This window comes from Dreissena polymorpha, chromosome 6, assembly GCF_020536995.1.
Source record: "Dreissena polymorpha isolate Duluth1 chromosome 6, UMN_Dpol_1.0, whole genome shotgun sequence".
In the NCBI taxonomy this organism is placed as follows: domain Eukaryota; kingdom Metazoa; phylum Mollusca; class Bivalvia; order Myida; family Dreissenidae; genus Dreissena; species Dreissena polymorpha.
Window position 1 is genome coordinate 45,742,077 of NC_068360.1, and position 15,439 is coordinate 45,757,515.

The 15,439-nt window shown below is 38.5% G+C and overlaps 1 protein-coding gene across 4 annotated transcripts in view; it reads right to left on the reverse strand.

The window, feature by feature from the left end:
* Window positions 1-15,439, reverse strand: part of LOC127835344 (zinc finger CCCH domain-containing protein 13-like) — a 60,086-nt gene that overhangs the window by 25,818 nt on the left and 18,829 nt on the right. For all 4 annotated transcript variants that reach the window (XR_008028474.1, XM_052361720.1, XM_052361722.1 and 1 more), the window contains exons 8-17: window positions 14,075-14,164; window positions 12,383-12,944; window positions 11,487-11,690; window positions 10,742-10,989; window positions 7,503-7,619; window positions 5,724-5,877; window positions 4,254-4,430; window positions 3,657-3,956; window positions 1,483-1,630; window positions 69-170 (exon numbers count right to left, since the gene is read on the reverse strand). Coding sequence is in view for 3 of the 4 variants with exons in the window: in XM_052361720.1 (XP_052217680.1) it covers window positions 69-170; window positions 1,483-1,630; window positions 3,657-3,956; window positions 4,254-4,430; window positions 5,724-5,877; window positions 7,503-7,619; window positions 10,742-10,989; window positions 11,487-11,690; window positions 12,383-12,944; window positions 14,075-14,164 (2,102 nt within the window). In the remaining variant the exon portion in view is untranslated. The remainder of the gene's footprint in view (window positions 1-68; window positions 171-1,482; window positions 1,631-3,656; window positions 3,957-4,253; window positions 4,431-5,723; window positions 5,878-7,502; window positions 7,620-10,741; window positions 10,990-11,486; window positions 11,691-12,382; window positions 12,945-14,074; window positions 14,165-15,439) is intronic.

The window sequence follows — 15,439 nt, forward strand, 5'->3', positions numbered from 1 at the left end:
TATATTTTTTAACTTTCTTATTTCCATTTTTAACCATTTGTTTGTCAAAATAATGATGAACAGCATACACTTCCTCTCTTTGATTGTTTCTCCTCATCTTTCCTTGACCTGCGTGACCTTGCCCTTGTACTGTCGGCCTTCCTTGATCTTTCACTGCCTGCTACACTTCCCTGTGGGTGAAACACAAACGAGATAAGAGATACAACAGAAAACAGTTGCTATATTCTTATGAGTGTAAACTGGTCTAAATGCACATGTGTCAAAGGTCGTCCCAGAGTAGCCTGTGCAGTCCACACAGGCTACTCTGGGACGACACTGTCCGCTTTTATGGAATTTATGTTTAAAAAAGTCTCCTCTTAACGAATACCCAGTGTACATGTAGGCATAAAGTGTTGTCCCTGATAGGCCTGTGTGCACTGCACAGGCTAACCAGGCTCATATGATAGTGTTTAGGAGATAGAGCACCAGTATATAAATATTGTATTCTTAAATAATAAAAAAAAAAGTGCATTTTGTCAATCCAGGAGACAACCGTTTTTATTGATAGGTTGGCAACTCTTCAAGAAAGCAATATTAATTTTAATATTGGAAACAAAGGTGCTTTTAAAGCACTGAGTAATTTTAGTCTTAAGCACTTTCTTACCCTAATTTTAAGTGATAACAAAGAAAGGAAAAGAATACTAAATCAATTATCAAGATGTAACCAGCTTAAATTTCTTTAACAAAGAGAAAAAGCTAAACAAGATTCAACAGTAGCCACTGGCAAACGAACAGAATTTCAAATGAACAAGTTGCATTTACCGTAAAAACTCAGTCATAGGTCTACCCGCTCATACGTGGGGGGGGGAGGGGTATAAAATGGTAAAAAAATGTGACATTTTGTGTATGTGCACTTCATAAGTCGGGTAAAAAGTATGCTTAATGACAAACTTTTCACACTGGATAGTTAATTATTCTTACAAAATAAAATAGGCCAAATATGCTCAACAAAAAGAGAACCTCTCTGTTGAATACCAGTATGGCGTTATGTATATGTAGTCCTCCAAATCAGGTGGCCATGTGTTTGATACCCACAGTGGGATTGTTCTAAAGATCTCCTCTTCAGACACCAAGTACTAAATCTACCCAGGAAACTGACCCTCAAAACCAGGTATGTGTATTAACTACACATACCTGCTCAAAACCCCTTCGGTTTTTGATACAATCCAGCTAAAATAAATAAGCAAGTGATAATAAGCCTGTGCAATCTAGGATGACACTCTCTGCCTAAACTGGATATTTTGCTTAGGAGAGACTTCTTTTGAAACGAAAAATACCATGAAAGCAAAAAGTGTCGTCCCTGATTAGCCTGTGCAAACTGCACAGGCTTATCTATGACAACACTTGACACACATGCATTAGGCCCCTGTTTACAAGAGCACAGCTAAAATATGTTTAAACAAACCAGCAGCATGAACGACTCATGTATATTTCTCTGTGTACCTTATCACTGTGCTTGTCGGCCTCTGGTTCCTTCTCTGCTACAGGTTCCCTGGCTGACCGCTTGCTGTGAGTGGAAAGAGCAGGGGAACCATCTTTGGGTTTCTTCACGGACGGTGACCTGGTCCGCGAGCGAGACGCCTTCCTTTTCCTGACAAATGATGTTGTATACCATATCTTAAGTAGCATGCTTGATATTGCCCTTGATTCAAACATTGATAAGTTTACTTAGTTAATAAAATAGCATTTATTCCAACAATCTAGATCTAGACATATCCCTGTTTTGGCACTGAAGCAAATAAGTTTATTCAGTATCATAATGAACCCTTTACCCCACCCACACGAACCTTGAATATTTATGCCACTCAACTGGACATTTAGGTAACATTTCACAACTGGTTCTAACAGTTTACCCAACCTGATCAAAGACAATGTAAGTTAAAGAGATAACTCCTCTGGGAACAGATTTATGGTCACACAAGATACAGGATGCAGCTGAAAAGCTGGACCATTCTTGTGGTATTGTTTTATGATTTGATAACTAAAGAGAAATTCTAAGTCCAACTTGTAATTCACGTTTCAATGCATAGTCCTTTTATTTGCCATTGAATATTTAAATTAAAAACAAGGGCTGTTTGTAAAACATGCATGCCCCCCATATGGGCTGTCCGTTGTAGTGGCAGCCATTGTGTGAATACGATTTTTGTCACTGTGACCTTGACCTTTGACCTAGTGACCTGAAAATCAATAGGGGTCATCTGCGGGTCACGATCAATGTACCTATGAAGTGTCATGATCCTAGGCAAAAGCGTTCTTGAGTTATCATCCGAAAATCATTTTACTATTTCGGGTCACCGTGACCTTGACCTTTGACCTTGTGACCTCAAAATCAATAGGGGTAATCTGCAAGTCATGATCAATCTACCTATGAAGTTTCATGATCCTAGGCGTATGCGTTCTTGAGTTATCATACGAAAACCATTTTACTATTTCGGGTCACCGTGACCTTGACCTTTGACCTAGTGACCTCAAAATCAATAGGGGTCATCTGCGAGTCATGATCAATCTACCCATGAAGTTTCATGATCCTAGGCGTATGCGTTCTTGAGTTATCATCCGGAAACCATTTTACTATTTCGGGTCACCGTGACCTTGACCTTTGACCTAGTGACCTCAAAATCAATAGGGGTAATCTGCAAGTCATGATCAATCTACCCATGAAGTTTCATGATCCTAGGCGTATGCGTTCTTGAGTTATCATTCAAAAACCATTTTACTATTTCTGGTCACCGTAACCTTGACCTTTGACCTAGTGACCTCAAAATCAATAGGGGTTATCTGCGAGTCATGATCAATGTACCTATGAAGTTTCATGATCCTAGGCCCAAGCGTTCTTGAGTTATCGTCTGACAACCACCTGGTGGACGGACCGACCGACAGACCGACCGACATGAGCAAAGCAATATACCCCCTCTTCTTCGAAGGGGGGCATAATAACACTTTTAATGTTGACCAGTCCAGAGGGGCAGCAAGAGGAAAGCAAAATAGAGAAATGTGCAGGATCTATGTCTAGATCATTTTCTACCCCCCCCCCCCCCTCAGGTAGACCAAACCTATTACCCTACCACATTTGCACTTGGACCTTAAGAGTTTACCCTAGTCCACTTGTTCTTTCAAGCTTTACACCCTCATGCCTGGACAAACATGTCAACCAACTTACAGAAAGAGTTTATCCTAACCCACTTAGCACCTGGACCTTATATTGAACAGCAGACTCCTGCTCCTTAAGGTTTCCCCAAACAACCTTCAGCTAAAGGTTGACCTCATGCATCAAATGTAAACATATATCCTTAACATCAGGGCTTAAATATTAACAAATTATACCTAGACTTACCACAGGAACATAAACAAAACTGTTTACAACAGGAAAGTGAAGCTTCATCCAACAAAACTGAACATAAAAGTTTTAATCCACCCAATAGGCTCTAAGCATTTACCCCAACCACTTTTCACATAGCGTTTATCCAATCCAGCTGGACCTTAAGATTTCACCCAAACATGTTTGCCTTATAACCTCACCCACCTGTACTACACGGTACACCCCTACCACCTGGCAAACCCTACACAACTGAACCACAAGATTTACCCCCTTTGTCCAAAGTGTTAACCCAACCGACCTGGACCTATCGCTGCTGTCGTCTCGTCTCTTCTCTCTGTCCACTTCTCCATCCCTGCTCCTACTGCTGACACTCTCCTTGTCCCCTCGACCCCTCTCTCGCTTGTCAGACTCCTTGCTGCGACCCCTATCTCTACGATCATCATCCTTATCTCTCCCTCTCTCCTTCTGTCGATCCCGATCTTTGTCCCTGCTTTTTTCCTCCTCACGTTTCTTACTGTCCGAGTCTGTGTCTTTGCTTCTATTAGTCTCCTCCTTCTTCTCAAATTTGTCTTCTTTTTTCTCCTTTTCCTCTTCAATTCTATTTACAAGAACAATTTTCAGATGCAATGCTCTTTTTAAAAAGATCCAGATAAATATCACCCAACGAAAGAATATTATCTTTTTCTTAAACAGTATACAAATTAAAACCTAGTTTTAATTTTGCTTTTAAATCTTTGTTCATTACAATTTGTCAATCATCAAAATTAAAATATCCCATGCATCCATATACCACCGAAAATTGAAGGACTGGCATCAACTGAACCATGTTAAACAACTTTTTAATGGCATGTAGCAGCCAAAGTTCAACAACACTCATGACTATTACACATCTCACCTCTCATCTTTCTTGCTTTCAACCCTAGCAGACCTCTTGTCCTCTTTGTCTCTTTCCTGCAATTCCTTTTCCTTAGTCTCCTTTTCTTTGGGCTCTTTTTCTCTTGGGTCCCTTTCTTTATCTTTCCCATCCCTCTCACGATCTCTGACTGCATCTGGCTTGTCATCTCGTCTGTCTCTATATACAGGCTTTGTTCTTATTAAAAATTTCTATAATTCCAGTGTAAACTTTAACAGTCATTGCCAGTGACAAATGGCTCATTTCATGCAGGTACAAAACCTTTGTTAAAATCTAAAAATTGTGTTGTTCCCTACTTCAAATGACTTACACACACAAAAACAAAAAGCTTCATTTTGATTTATTGAATCCAATGACTAAATTCATGGGCGCATAAAACTGTGCAATACACAAACATAACGTCTTGCACTTATAAATAGTATAACAAAGACACTTTGATAAAGTTTCTTTTTGATACACAGAAAACTGCCTGGGACACAAAGTTTTGTTATGCACCACTGGTAAGAGGTACACTTTGTTTTGTCTGATCGTGAATTTGAAAAAATGAATCCCTTCATATGAACAAAAATGCTTCAATACTTGATCTTGACAAAAACTCGACTGCCACATATTTTTACTTATTGTTAAAAATCTGACCAATAGTTTGGTCATTAATGACAAAAATTCTGAGCACCAGTGACCCAAATTGGCCGATCAGGTGAATGACCAAAAATAATGACAAGTAGAGCTTTGTCACAGAGGTGACGAATACCCCCACGTGCTGCATTGACACAGAATATTTTGCATGTTGTCTTCACAAAAAAACAGCGGACACCATGCTCAATGTTAAAAACGCACTAAGTGACCCTGTGACTAGTTTTTGATCCCGCATGGCCCGTGTTAGAACTTGGCCTAGACATCATCTAGGTTCAACTTCTGACCAAGTTTGGTGAAGCTCGGATGAAAACTACTTGAATTAGAGAGCGAACACCATGCCTAATGTCTAAAACGCATTAAGTGACGAAGTTTTTGACCCAGCATGACCCATATTTGAACTTGACCTAGACTCATTCTAGATACAACATCTGACCAAGTTTGGTGAAAATCGGATGAAAACAACTTGAATTAGAGAGCAGACACTGAATACGGACCGACTGACAGAACGACAGACAAGCTCACTCCTATATACCCCCCTAAACTTCGTTTGTGAGGGTATAATAAATAATGACCAAGGAATTGGTCGATACATGATGTCATTTACCAAACGTCATAACAATAATACATCTACCATACTTGAATGAAGGTATGGGAAGAACAGCCTTAGAATTTTTTTTTAACATTACACAAAAAATATTTGCCTGGACAAGGTGTCAAACTGTTGACAATGCAACACTCTTTCAACTGTGTTATCTGCTTGATGCGTAGGAGTACAAAATGCCATGATATACATCTGCATTTGATTTCTAGTTTTACCTGCTCTCATCCTTGACAGGTGGTCTGTCATCTTTCCTATCTCCATCTTTACGCTCCGCCCAGTCACGACGATCATTAGGGTAGAAATCATCATTACGCTGTCGTTGATTCTCCCAATCTCCTCGACGACTACGATCATCGTAACGACCACCCCCTAGGAGCAGTAAGTAAAGAATTCTTTAAAAAAAAAATGTTCAGTACAGTAAGGTCTGCAATCTGAGCCCATATTCACCAACTCATTCTTGGACTTAAGAATAAAAAATAAAAAATAGACTTAAATCAACAATCTTGAACAATTAATCTTTCTTCAGTGTTTCTATAGATGTGCACCATAAAACATGCTTTATCATGATGATAACACTGTTTTATATGAAGAATGATGAAATTTGAGGATTCACATGCCAAGTTAGACTTAACAATAAAGAATACTTAGAAAATTACAGTTTTTTAAGAATATTTGTTATTCTTAGACTTAAGCATAAGAATGGGTTGATGCATACATGTACATGTACCAAATGATAAAGGGTACCCTTGTTTCTGAACAAGAGCACCGCATAACGGGTGCCACGCTCGGCTGCGAAAGCTTGTCAGATTTTTTTTTTAGAGGTCACAGTGACCTTGACCTTTAACCTAGTGACCTTACTTCCCTTGAATTTTGTCCAATCCAACCGGGGGTGGGGGGGGGGGATGGGGAGGGTCTCACAGTCAATTATGACTATGTCAGACATCACTGACAACCAAGGCCTGTGGTTTAAAAGAGATCATAGCCAGAGTTGAACATGTATCTATGGACATTAGTCCACAGGTATGTAATGAACATCAAAGAAATTATAATTATATCATTAAAAAAAAATTTGACAAATCAATCATTTGGGTTATAAATAATCAAAATAATAAATCTGTACAGTAACTGTGAAAAGAACTTCAATTGTAAGGAAATATATAATATATGATTTATAATTATATAAATTACTTCCCTTGAAAATAATTGTCTGTAACAAATCTCTATTTTTAGTAGCAAACAATTAAAAGCCACTACCGTGACTGTTGATTCACCACTCAAAATGTGCAGCTCCATGAGATATACATGCATGCCAAATATATAAAGTGGCTTTGTTCAATATTGAATAATTTTCTCCCTTTTTAAAGCTTATTACTTCCCTTAAATCTGTATTTTTACCATAGACGGTAAAGGATGATCTTGACCTTTTACCACAATGAGTTTGTCAGAAACACAATGCCGCCTACTGCGCCGCTTTGATTTATTTAACAAAAATATATACGTGGGCAGGTCAGATAACTATGTTCATTTAAAGCTTATTACTTCCCTTTACTTTGTTTTTTCGACCCTAGACCTTAAAGGATGATGTTCACCTTCAAATTTTACCACTCAAAATGTGCAGCTCCATGAGATACACATGCATGCCAAATATCAAGGTGCGATCTTCAATATTTAAAAAGTTATGGCCAATGTAAAGGTTTTAGCACGATGCCTACGGCGGACATCCGACAACGAGCTGGCTATGACAATAGCTTGGGTTTTCTCAAAAAACAGCTTCCCTAAAAATACAAACAAATTGAAAATGTGGTAATCAAATTAAAAGAAATAAGTGTCTCCTTAGTCAAAAAGTTCAAATATGTAAAAACAATAATTCAAATAATCAAATATTTGAATGAGTGGTATTCCATGCCCTCTCTACTGACAATAAACATTAGACGAGTTGTCAAATATTTCACAATAATTGTTACTGTCCTACATGTTGTACACATGACCCTTACTGTCTTGGGGCCCACCCCTGTTCCAGTTGCCCCTGTTGCGGCCCCTTCCGCGATCTCCCCTGTCCCAGTTAGGTCCCTCATCTCTCTGGTAGTCATAGCGACCACCACGACCAATACCTGCAACATATCATAGAACAACTAGGCACTTGGGATCATGGTTAGACATATATCAAAGTTGTTCATAAGCAACATCATCATTATATTAGCCTTGTTTTGGAAACATTTGGCTTAATGCAGGTGTGTAAAGTGTTGTCCAAAATAAGCCTGCGCAGTCCAAACAGGCTAATCTCAGACGACACTTTCTGATTTAACTGGATTTATAAGAAACCTCCTCTAAATGAAAAATACCATACAAAAAGACAGTGTTGTCCCTGATAAGTCTGAGCAGACTCATCTGAGAGGACACTGGCTCATATCATCACAATCACCATCACAATCATCATCATTATCACCACTATAATCACCACCATCATCATCATCATCATCATCATCATCATCATCATCATCATCATCACCATAATTATCATCCCCATCACCATCATCATCATTATCATCACCATCATAATTGTTAATACCATGACCATGATGATTATCATCAACTCCATGATCATTATACAACTCTTTTAATACTTTCAAGCACTTCAACAAGTATTGTCAGATTTACTGAGTGTCAGTGTTGCTAGACGAACAACAAATGTTCATTGCATTCAATTTCATTCTCTTACCATCAACATCTCTCAGAACAATTTAATGTGTAAAGATTTTACAAGTAGATTTCACAGTATAGCATTTCCTTGCAATTGGAGTCAAGAAGGACCAGCATTTCACAGATATGATAAAATTGCAATCACAATAAAAACTAGAGCTTTTTTACAGCGTGACATATACCCCCACATGCTGCATTGACACAGAATAGTTTGCATGCTGTCTTCACAAAACAAGAGAAGCTAATCTATGGCGATTTTTAAGAATTATTATGCCATTATCATTCATGGCCATTTTGACCTTTGAACTCTTGAATTCTTTTGCATGACACACTGTCCAATGACTGTGAACAAAACTAATGTAAAGAGTCATTTTTAAATCTCACAATGAAAGACATAGCTATGGCCTGGACAAGGTCATTTATGGCCATTTTTGACTTTTGAACTCCAAGTGTGACCTTTACCTTGGAGATATTGACTTAATTCTTTCGCATGAAACACCGTCCAATGATCGTGAACAAATGTACCGAGTTATTTTAAAACATCACAATGAATGACATAGTTATGGTCCTGACAAGATCATTTATGGCCATTTTTTTTTCTTTGAACTCAAAGTGTTACCTTGACATTGCAGATACCGACGTAATTCTTTTGCATGACACACCGTCCAATGATGGTGAACAAATGTGCCAAATGATTTTAAAATTTCACAATGAACGCCATAGTTATGGCCCGGACAAGCTCATTTATGGCAATTTTTTACCTTTGAACTCAAAGTGTGACCTTGACCTTGGAGATATTGACGTAATTCTTTTGCATGACACACTGTCCAATGATGGTGAACAAATGTGCCAAATGATTTTGAAGTCTCACAATAAATGACAAAGTTATGGCCCAGACAAGCTCATTTATGGGAAATTCCAAGTGTGACCTTGACCTTGGAGATATCAACGTACTTCTTTCGCATGACACACAGTTCCATCATGGTGAACAAATGTACCAAGTCATTTTAAAATCTAAAACGAGAAATGACATAGTTATGGTCCGGACAAACTTTTGGTTTTAAAAGCACTTAGTGACCCCGTGACCTAGGTTTTGACCTGGCATGACCTATACTCAAACTTGACCTAGACATCATCTAGATACAACTTCTGACCAAGTTTTGTGAAGATCTGATGAAATTTTTGAGACAGACTGACAGACCGACTGAATAAGTGATTCCTATATAGCTCCCATTACCAATGGTAATGGGAGTATAAAAATCAATTAACACAGTAAAAAGATTGTAAAACGAAGAAGTTTCTTTTGGAAACATTGAATGCTTTCAAGAAGAAGGGTGCGAACTAGTCACAAAATAGGCCCATTTAAAGGTCTCTGTTATATTGCGAACCATGTTTTATTCTGTTGAACAAATGAAAGTACACAAAATACAAAATAATGGATACCACAAAAAACTTCAAAATGCCATCCAACAAGGTAAAAAAATATATTAGCAATCTCAAAATAGTTCTACAAGTAAGCTTATTACAAACACAATTTCAGTAAAATACCTCCATCCAAATTATTGAGCAGAAACTAACCCAAAATGCAATGCACAGTTTAGTCTCTATAACAGCAACCTACACAAAATGTCAATGCAATACATCCATTCAAACTCAAGAAAATGAGCAGAAACTGTTTTTTATTTTCAGTATCGGTGACTTAGATCCAAAACTGACTGGCGCCAAATGTAATCCCAAGTATGGTCCACGGTTTAGCTACCTGCAAACTAAATTTGTGTACGATAAATTCTTTCAATCCAATGCTACTGAATGGCTAACATTGTTCTTAATTTAGCATCCATGACTTTGACCTTACCAATGCAATCTAAAGATAACTCTTCATGTAAACTTCTTACAAGTACAATCGAGAGCAATTATTCCATTCAAACTTAAATTGAGTGAAAAAAAAAAATTTTTAATTACAGTGACCTTGACGACCTGGCCTAAATATAATCCCAGGCTGGGTCCCCATTCAAACTCATTCCAAAACCCCATCAAAATTGGTTGATGCAAACTCAAGCAATTGACAGAAAACAACCAATAAGAGAGCACACAACATTAATACAGCAAATTTGTGAGAAATAAAAGGCCATAATTAAAAAAAACTCCATGCAAAGTCAGAAAAGCTTTATGCACTTTTGCTGGTTATCAAACTTGAAGGAAATTATATGCCAACAAACATAACCACCAAGTTTCATGATGAGTGACAGTCGATGTTAACTTAAACAGTTTAAGAGCAGACAACGTGAATTGTGCTATTATTTTACATTCCAGGGGCCATAATTCAAAAGTTCTTAATGTGATCTGGCTGGTTATCAAACTTGGCCAAGATCCTATGCTCATAAACAGCAATACAAAGATTCATAACGTTAAGAGTTAAGAGTAATCGAGAGGTCAGCGATCACTGGACGTAACCAAATCACTTGCCAACCAGAAATGTTTCCATAATAAGCCTTGTTTTTTTAAACCCACGCATACTGCATTGGTAACCTACCACCATATCTACCATCCCCCCTATTCTGTTGACCATATCGATCATATGGCCCCTCCATGGGTTCAACCCGCCGGTCCACAGGAATATCCCTATCTGGGCGACCGTATGGGACTGGGCCCCTATCGACTGGGTCCGGGAATCTGTCCCCTGGCTCAGGGCGCCCAAACCGAGCGGGTCGGTCATCATAGTTGACCGGGGCAGGAGGGGGTGGGGGTGGAGGATAACGAGGGTCGTCATATCGGTCCCTCCTGGAAAACAAAACAATTCATTAAGTGTATAACATAGTCATGTTTTAAATTTGAGTGTGTGTATATTTTTCGAAATAATTGTAATTTACTTTGACTATATTACAATTGAAATTATATGCCTGAAAAGGTTCTAGGACTGTGAATAAATTCTATTCAAATCTGTATAAAAACTGGTCAGAATCCTAGAATTACTCAGTGATTCATATCACAGAAACATAACAACAATTACTCAAAATAATAAGAACTGAAATCATGTTCAATTTATATTTTAATTAATTAAAACTACACATCTGTCCAAATGACACTGACCAGAAACCTCCAAGGAGCGGTTCTGGATCGTTCACATTTTCTTTTAACAGACACGCCCACACTGTGTGGCACACACAGATCCACCAACAGGGTTAACGCTGAATGTCAATGTACCATTTGTCTAATGGCAGGGAAAAGAAGAACGTACGCTATACAGATGATCAAATTTGCTTGTTTGAAACACTGACCTGGGTTCATCCCTGTATCTATCATCAGGAAACCTGTCCCTTCTATCAGGCAGAACATCTACAGGTGGTGGGAGATCGCGCTCATAATCCCGGTCTACAATAGGGGGGCGATCCCTGATATCCCGGTCTACGATAGGGGGGCGATCCCTGACATCAATGGGATCTAATGGCTCTTCTCTGAACTCATGGATACCCCTGAGATCCCTGTTTGAAGCAGCAATGAATGTCTGATCATAAAAGCCTAATGCTGGAAAAACTGGGCTTAATGCATGTGCATAGTCTCTGCTGCGCGGACTGCACAGGCTAATCTGGGACAGCACTTTTCGCTTTGATGTTTTTTTGTGAAAAATTATTCTCGTGAAAAACAAAAATCCAGTTAAGGTAGAAAGTGCCGGCCCTGATAAGCATGTGCAGATTGCACAGGCTAATCTGGTATGACACTTTAAGCAAATCATAAAACCCAGCTTTCCCGGAACTAGCTCCATTAAACCAAGGCTTAGACAGTATTGAAAGCTATACATGAGTCCCCTACCAATGAAAACTCCCTATCTAATACAGATTGTACATGAACTTCATATTGCCTGTTAACTTTACCCATTTAATCCATTTGTCACAGCAGGTAAAGAATATTAATAGTGTTTTTTTTATATCTCTGGTGGAATCATATCAAGTTAAATTAATAACAAATAGTGTTTTTTTTGGTTACAAAAACCCTCAGATTTAGCAGTTGGTTTACAGGATAAAACCTAACAGAAAATTATCTAATGATCCCATAGAAAAAAAACACCACTGCAAGAGGTAAATCAATTATGATTGGATAGTTAAAAAAAAAATGTTTGAGTGTTTTTAAACAACCATTATAAATATAAGCAGTTATTTGCAATGTAACCTTTTACCTGTCTCTTGCATCTGTCCTAATTGGGTCCCTAAGCGGCTCCCTCAATGGTTCCCGAAGCACTTCCCGTAATGGCTCCCTGAGGGGGTCCCTGTCTCTAGTTTCCCTATCACGAGGATCTGGCCTTGCATCCCTCATTGATCTTGAATCTTTGTCCCTCATGTCCCTAAGGGGCACCCTCGACTCAAGCCTGGACTCCCTGGTATCCAAGGCACGATCTCTTGAATCAAGCCTGGAGTCCTTCATATCAGTCCTAGAATCTCTTGGCTCAATTCTAGGCTCTCTTATATCCAGTCTAGATTCCCTGGGGTTCGGTCTGGAGTCCCTCTGATCCAGCCTGGAATCCCTAGGGTCCCCTCTTAAATCTCTTCCATCCCCTCTCAGCTCCCTAGAATCCCCTCTGGGCTCCCTTAGGTCGGGCCTTGAGTCCCGCAGCTCCCTGGACTCGTTCCTGGCACCCCGTGACTCCCCCCTGAAGTCACGAGCTTCCCCTCTCAAGTCCCCCCTGTTGGACTCTCGACTGTCTGTGTTATCCCTGTCTCTAACATCCAGATCTCTGTCAGCTGTGTACAGAGACTCTTTATTAGAATAAAATGCTTGCATGCAAGAAAATCTTTATTGAGATATAAAGTAGTTCCAGGTAAACATTAATAAGAATATTTCAAGTACAAAAATTGCACGATTCTGCTAAATTGCAGGATAGCCACCCCACCAAATAAACATGAACATGTCTGTTGTCTCAATGTATTACTTATACTTGAAACAGTGCTATGGAGAAGTTTAATGTTTACCTCAAAACAATTTCAAAGTAAAAAAAGGTGGCATAATTTTCCTCATTTGCATGTCAGAGTTATGGAATTTGGTAAGTGACCACACACATTGACATCAACCGCAAGTATGAAGTTTCCATAGAATACCTGTAGTAGATCCAGTACTATGGAGAAGTTGCAAGTTTACCTTAACAAAAGTACAAACAGACAAGAGTCATGGAACTTGGTGAGTGACCTCAAAAAATGACAATTTTCAGGAATTCAGCTACAAAGATACACAAAACATCTTCATCTGTTGTAAAGACACTTTTGTTAACACCATTCTAAGCCACATATAACATAAAAACCTTATTGCTATTAAATTATTTAGCATTTAATGATTCATACCCATCTTCTAAAGTAACTCACTTTTAAAAAATTACAAAGCATGTATTAACAAGCAAATTCATTGAATTGATATCCCCCGCCAATATATTCTGGACAAAAAACTGTTATATTTGACACTCAAAAAGCATTTTTTCAAGATACAAAGGACCATAACTCCGTTATTAACAGATGGTGTACAATGCAATTTGGCGTGCATCATCCTCTTATCAATATATATACTCATACCAAGTTTCAATGAAATCTGCCAAAGCACTTCCAAGATATGGTTCCGGACACAAAAGTGCCGGACGGACGGACAGAAAGATGGACGGAAGGACGGACGGACAACGCCAAAACAATATCCCTCTGCCTATGGCGGGGGATAATAATTATTTATTATTGAACAAATATCACACACTGTTAGATAGAAACAGTACTTTAAAAGAGTCCAGCTTAACAGGAAAACTGTACTGTTGACTAATGGTGAAACTTCCTATATTGGACAACTAGAAGTGAATTTCTAAAATCAGCCAAAAATACAACATAAAGATGTCTACCTCTAGGCGCTGGGTCCGGTGATCTCGCCCTTCTAGGAGGAATGGGAGACCTTGACATCTTACGACCCATGGGTGATCTGCCCCTTGGTTCTAAAAATATCCAGCATATATTGGTGCAATGCATGCAGCAGCTATATGGAGATAATACAAACCATTGCAAACCGATTTGATTGAAACTTGGCATGATTAACAAGAGGGCACAGATGGCCATATATCGCTCACTTGTGTAATGGGGTGTGGCCAGTTTTCAACCTTGGTGCATTATTTGAACAATCTTTGTAGAGGACATATTAATCTGATGGCACATACTTATTATTAGTAAGACCTGTGTTTGCACTTTGAAGCCACACAGCAGCTATTATTGGAAAATTTTTCAGTCCAGGGCCCCTAACTTTGCCAAAAATCAATGGAATGGAACGAAACTCACACTTCATCTGTAGGTCATGTAGGTAGACTCACATACCAAAAACCAGCACAATATCTGTAACCGTTGTGTAAATACCACCCGTAAACTGTTATTATAGAGAAAATTCGCAAGGCCCTAACTTTGCAAAAATTAACGAACAAGAACGAAACTCACACTTCATTTGTCAGCTCAATATCTGAAGAAAGACATAATTGAGAAAACAATAAAGTCCGAGGCCAATAATTTTGCCAAAAATCAATGAACCGGAACAAAACTCACACATCAACTGTAGATCGTGTAGGAAGACTCAAATATTAAAAATAAGTTCAATATCTGAAAGCATTGTGTAACAAGAGGGCCAAGATGGCCCTAGTTCGTTCACCTGAGAGGAGTCGGTTCATTCAATCTTCAAACGTCAAACCTGACCTAGATATTGTCCAGACAAACATCCTGGTAAAGTTTCATCATTATTGACCTATGGCATATGGAGTGATTTTGTTTTTGTAAGATTTGACCTGGTTACCTATATTTTGAGCTGATCCCCCTTACCAAACATCAAACTTTGCTTACAAATATAAATATTATGACCAAGATTCATAAAATCTGAAACAAAATTATGACCTCTAGAGTGTTTACAAGGATTTTGTATAATATAATGAAAATTTGGACAATCTAAAGGCAATAATTATGGCATTAATTATGTGATATATATAAAACCAATCTTTTCACCAAGTTTCATGATGATTGGGCAAAAAAAGGGGACTTCTAGAGTGTTCACAAGCTTTATAAATATGAGATAAAAAAAAAGTGTTTACATGGTTTCTCTAAAGCCAAATAAGGAAAACTGCCCCCCCCCCGGCAGCCATATTATTCAAGTGACCGGAACCATTTTCGAACTCAACTCTCATATCAAGGAAACAAATGTTCTGACCCAAATTCATGAAAATATGGCCAAAAAA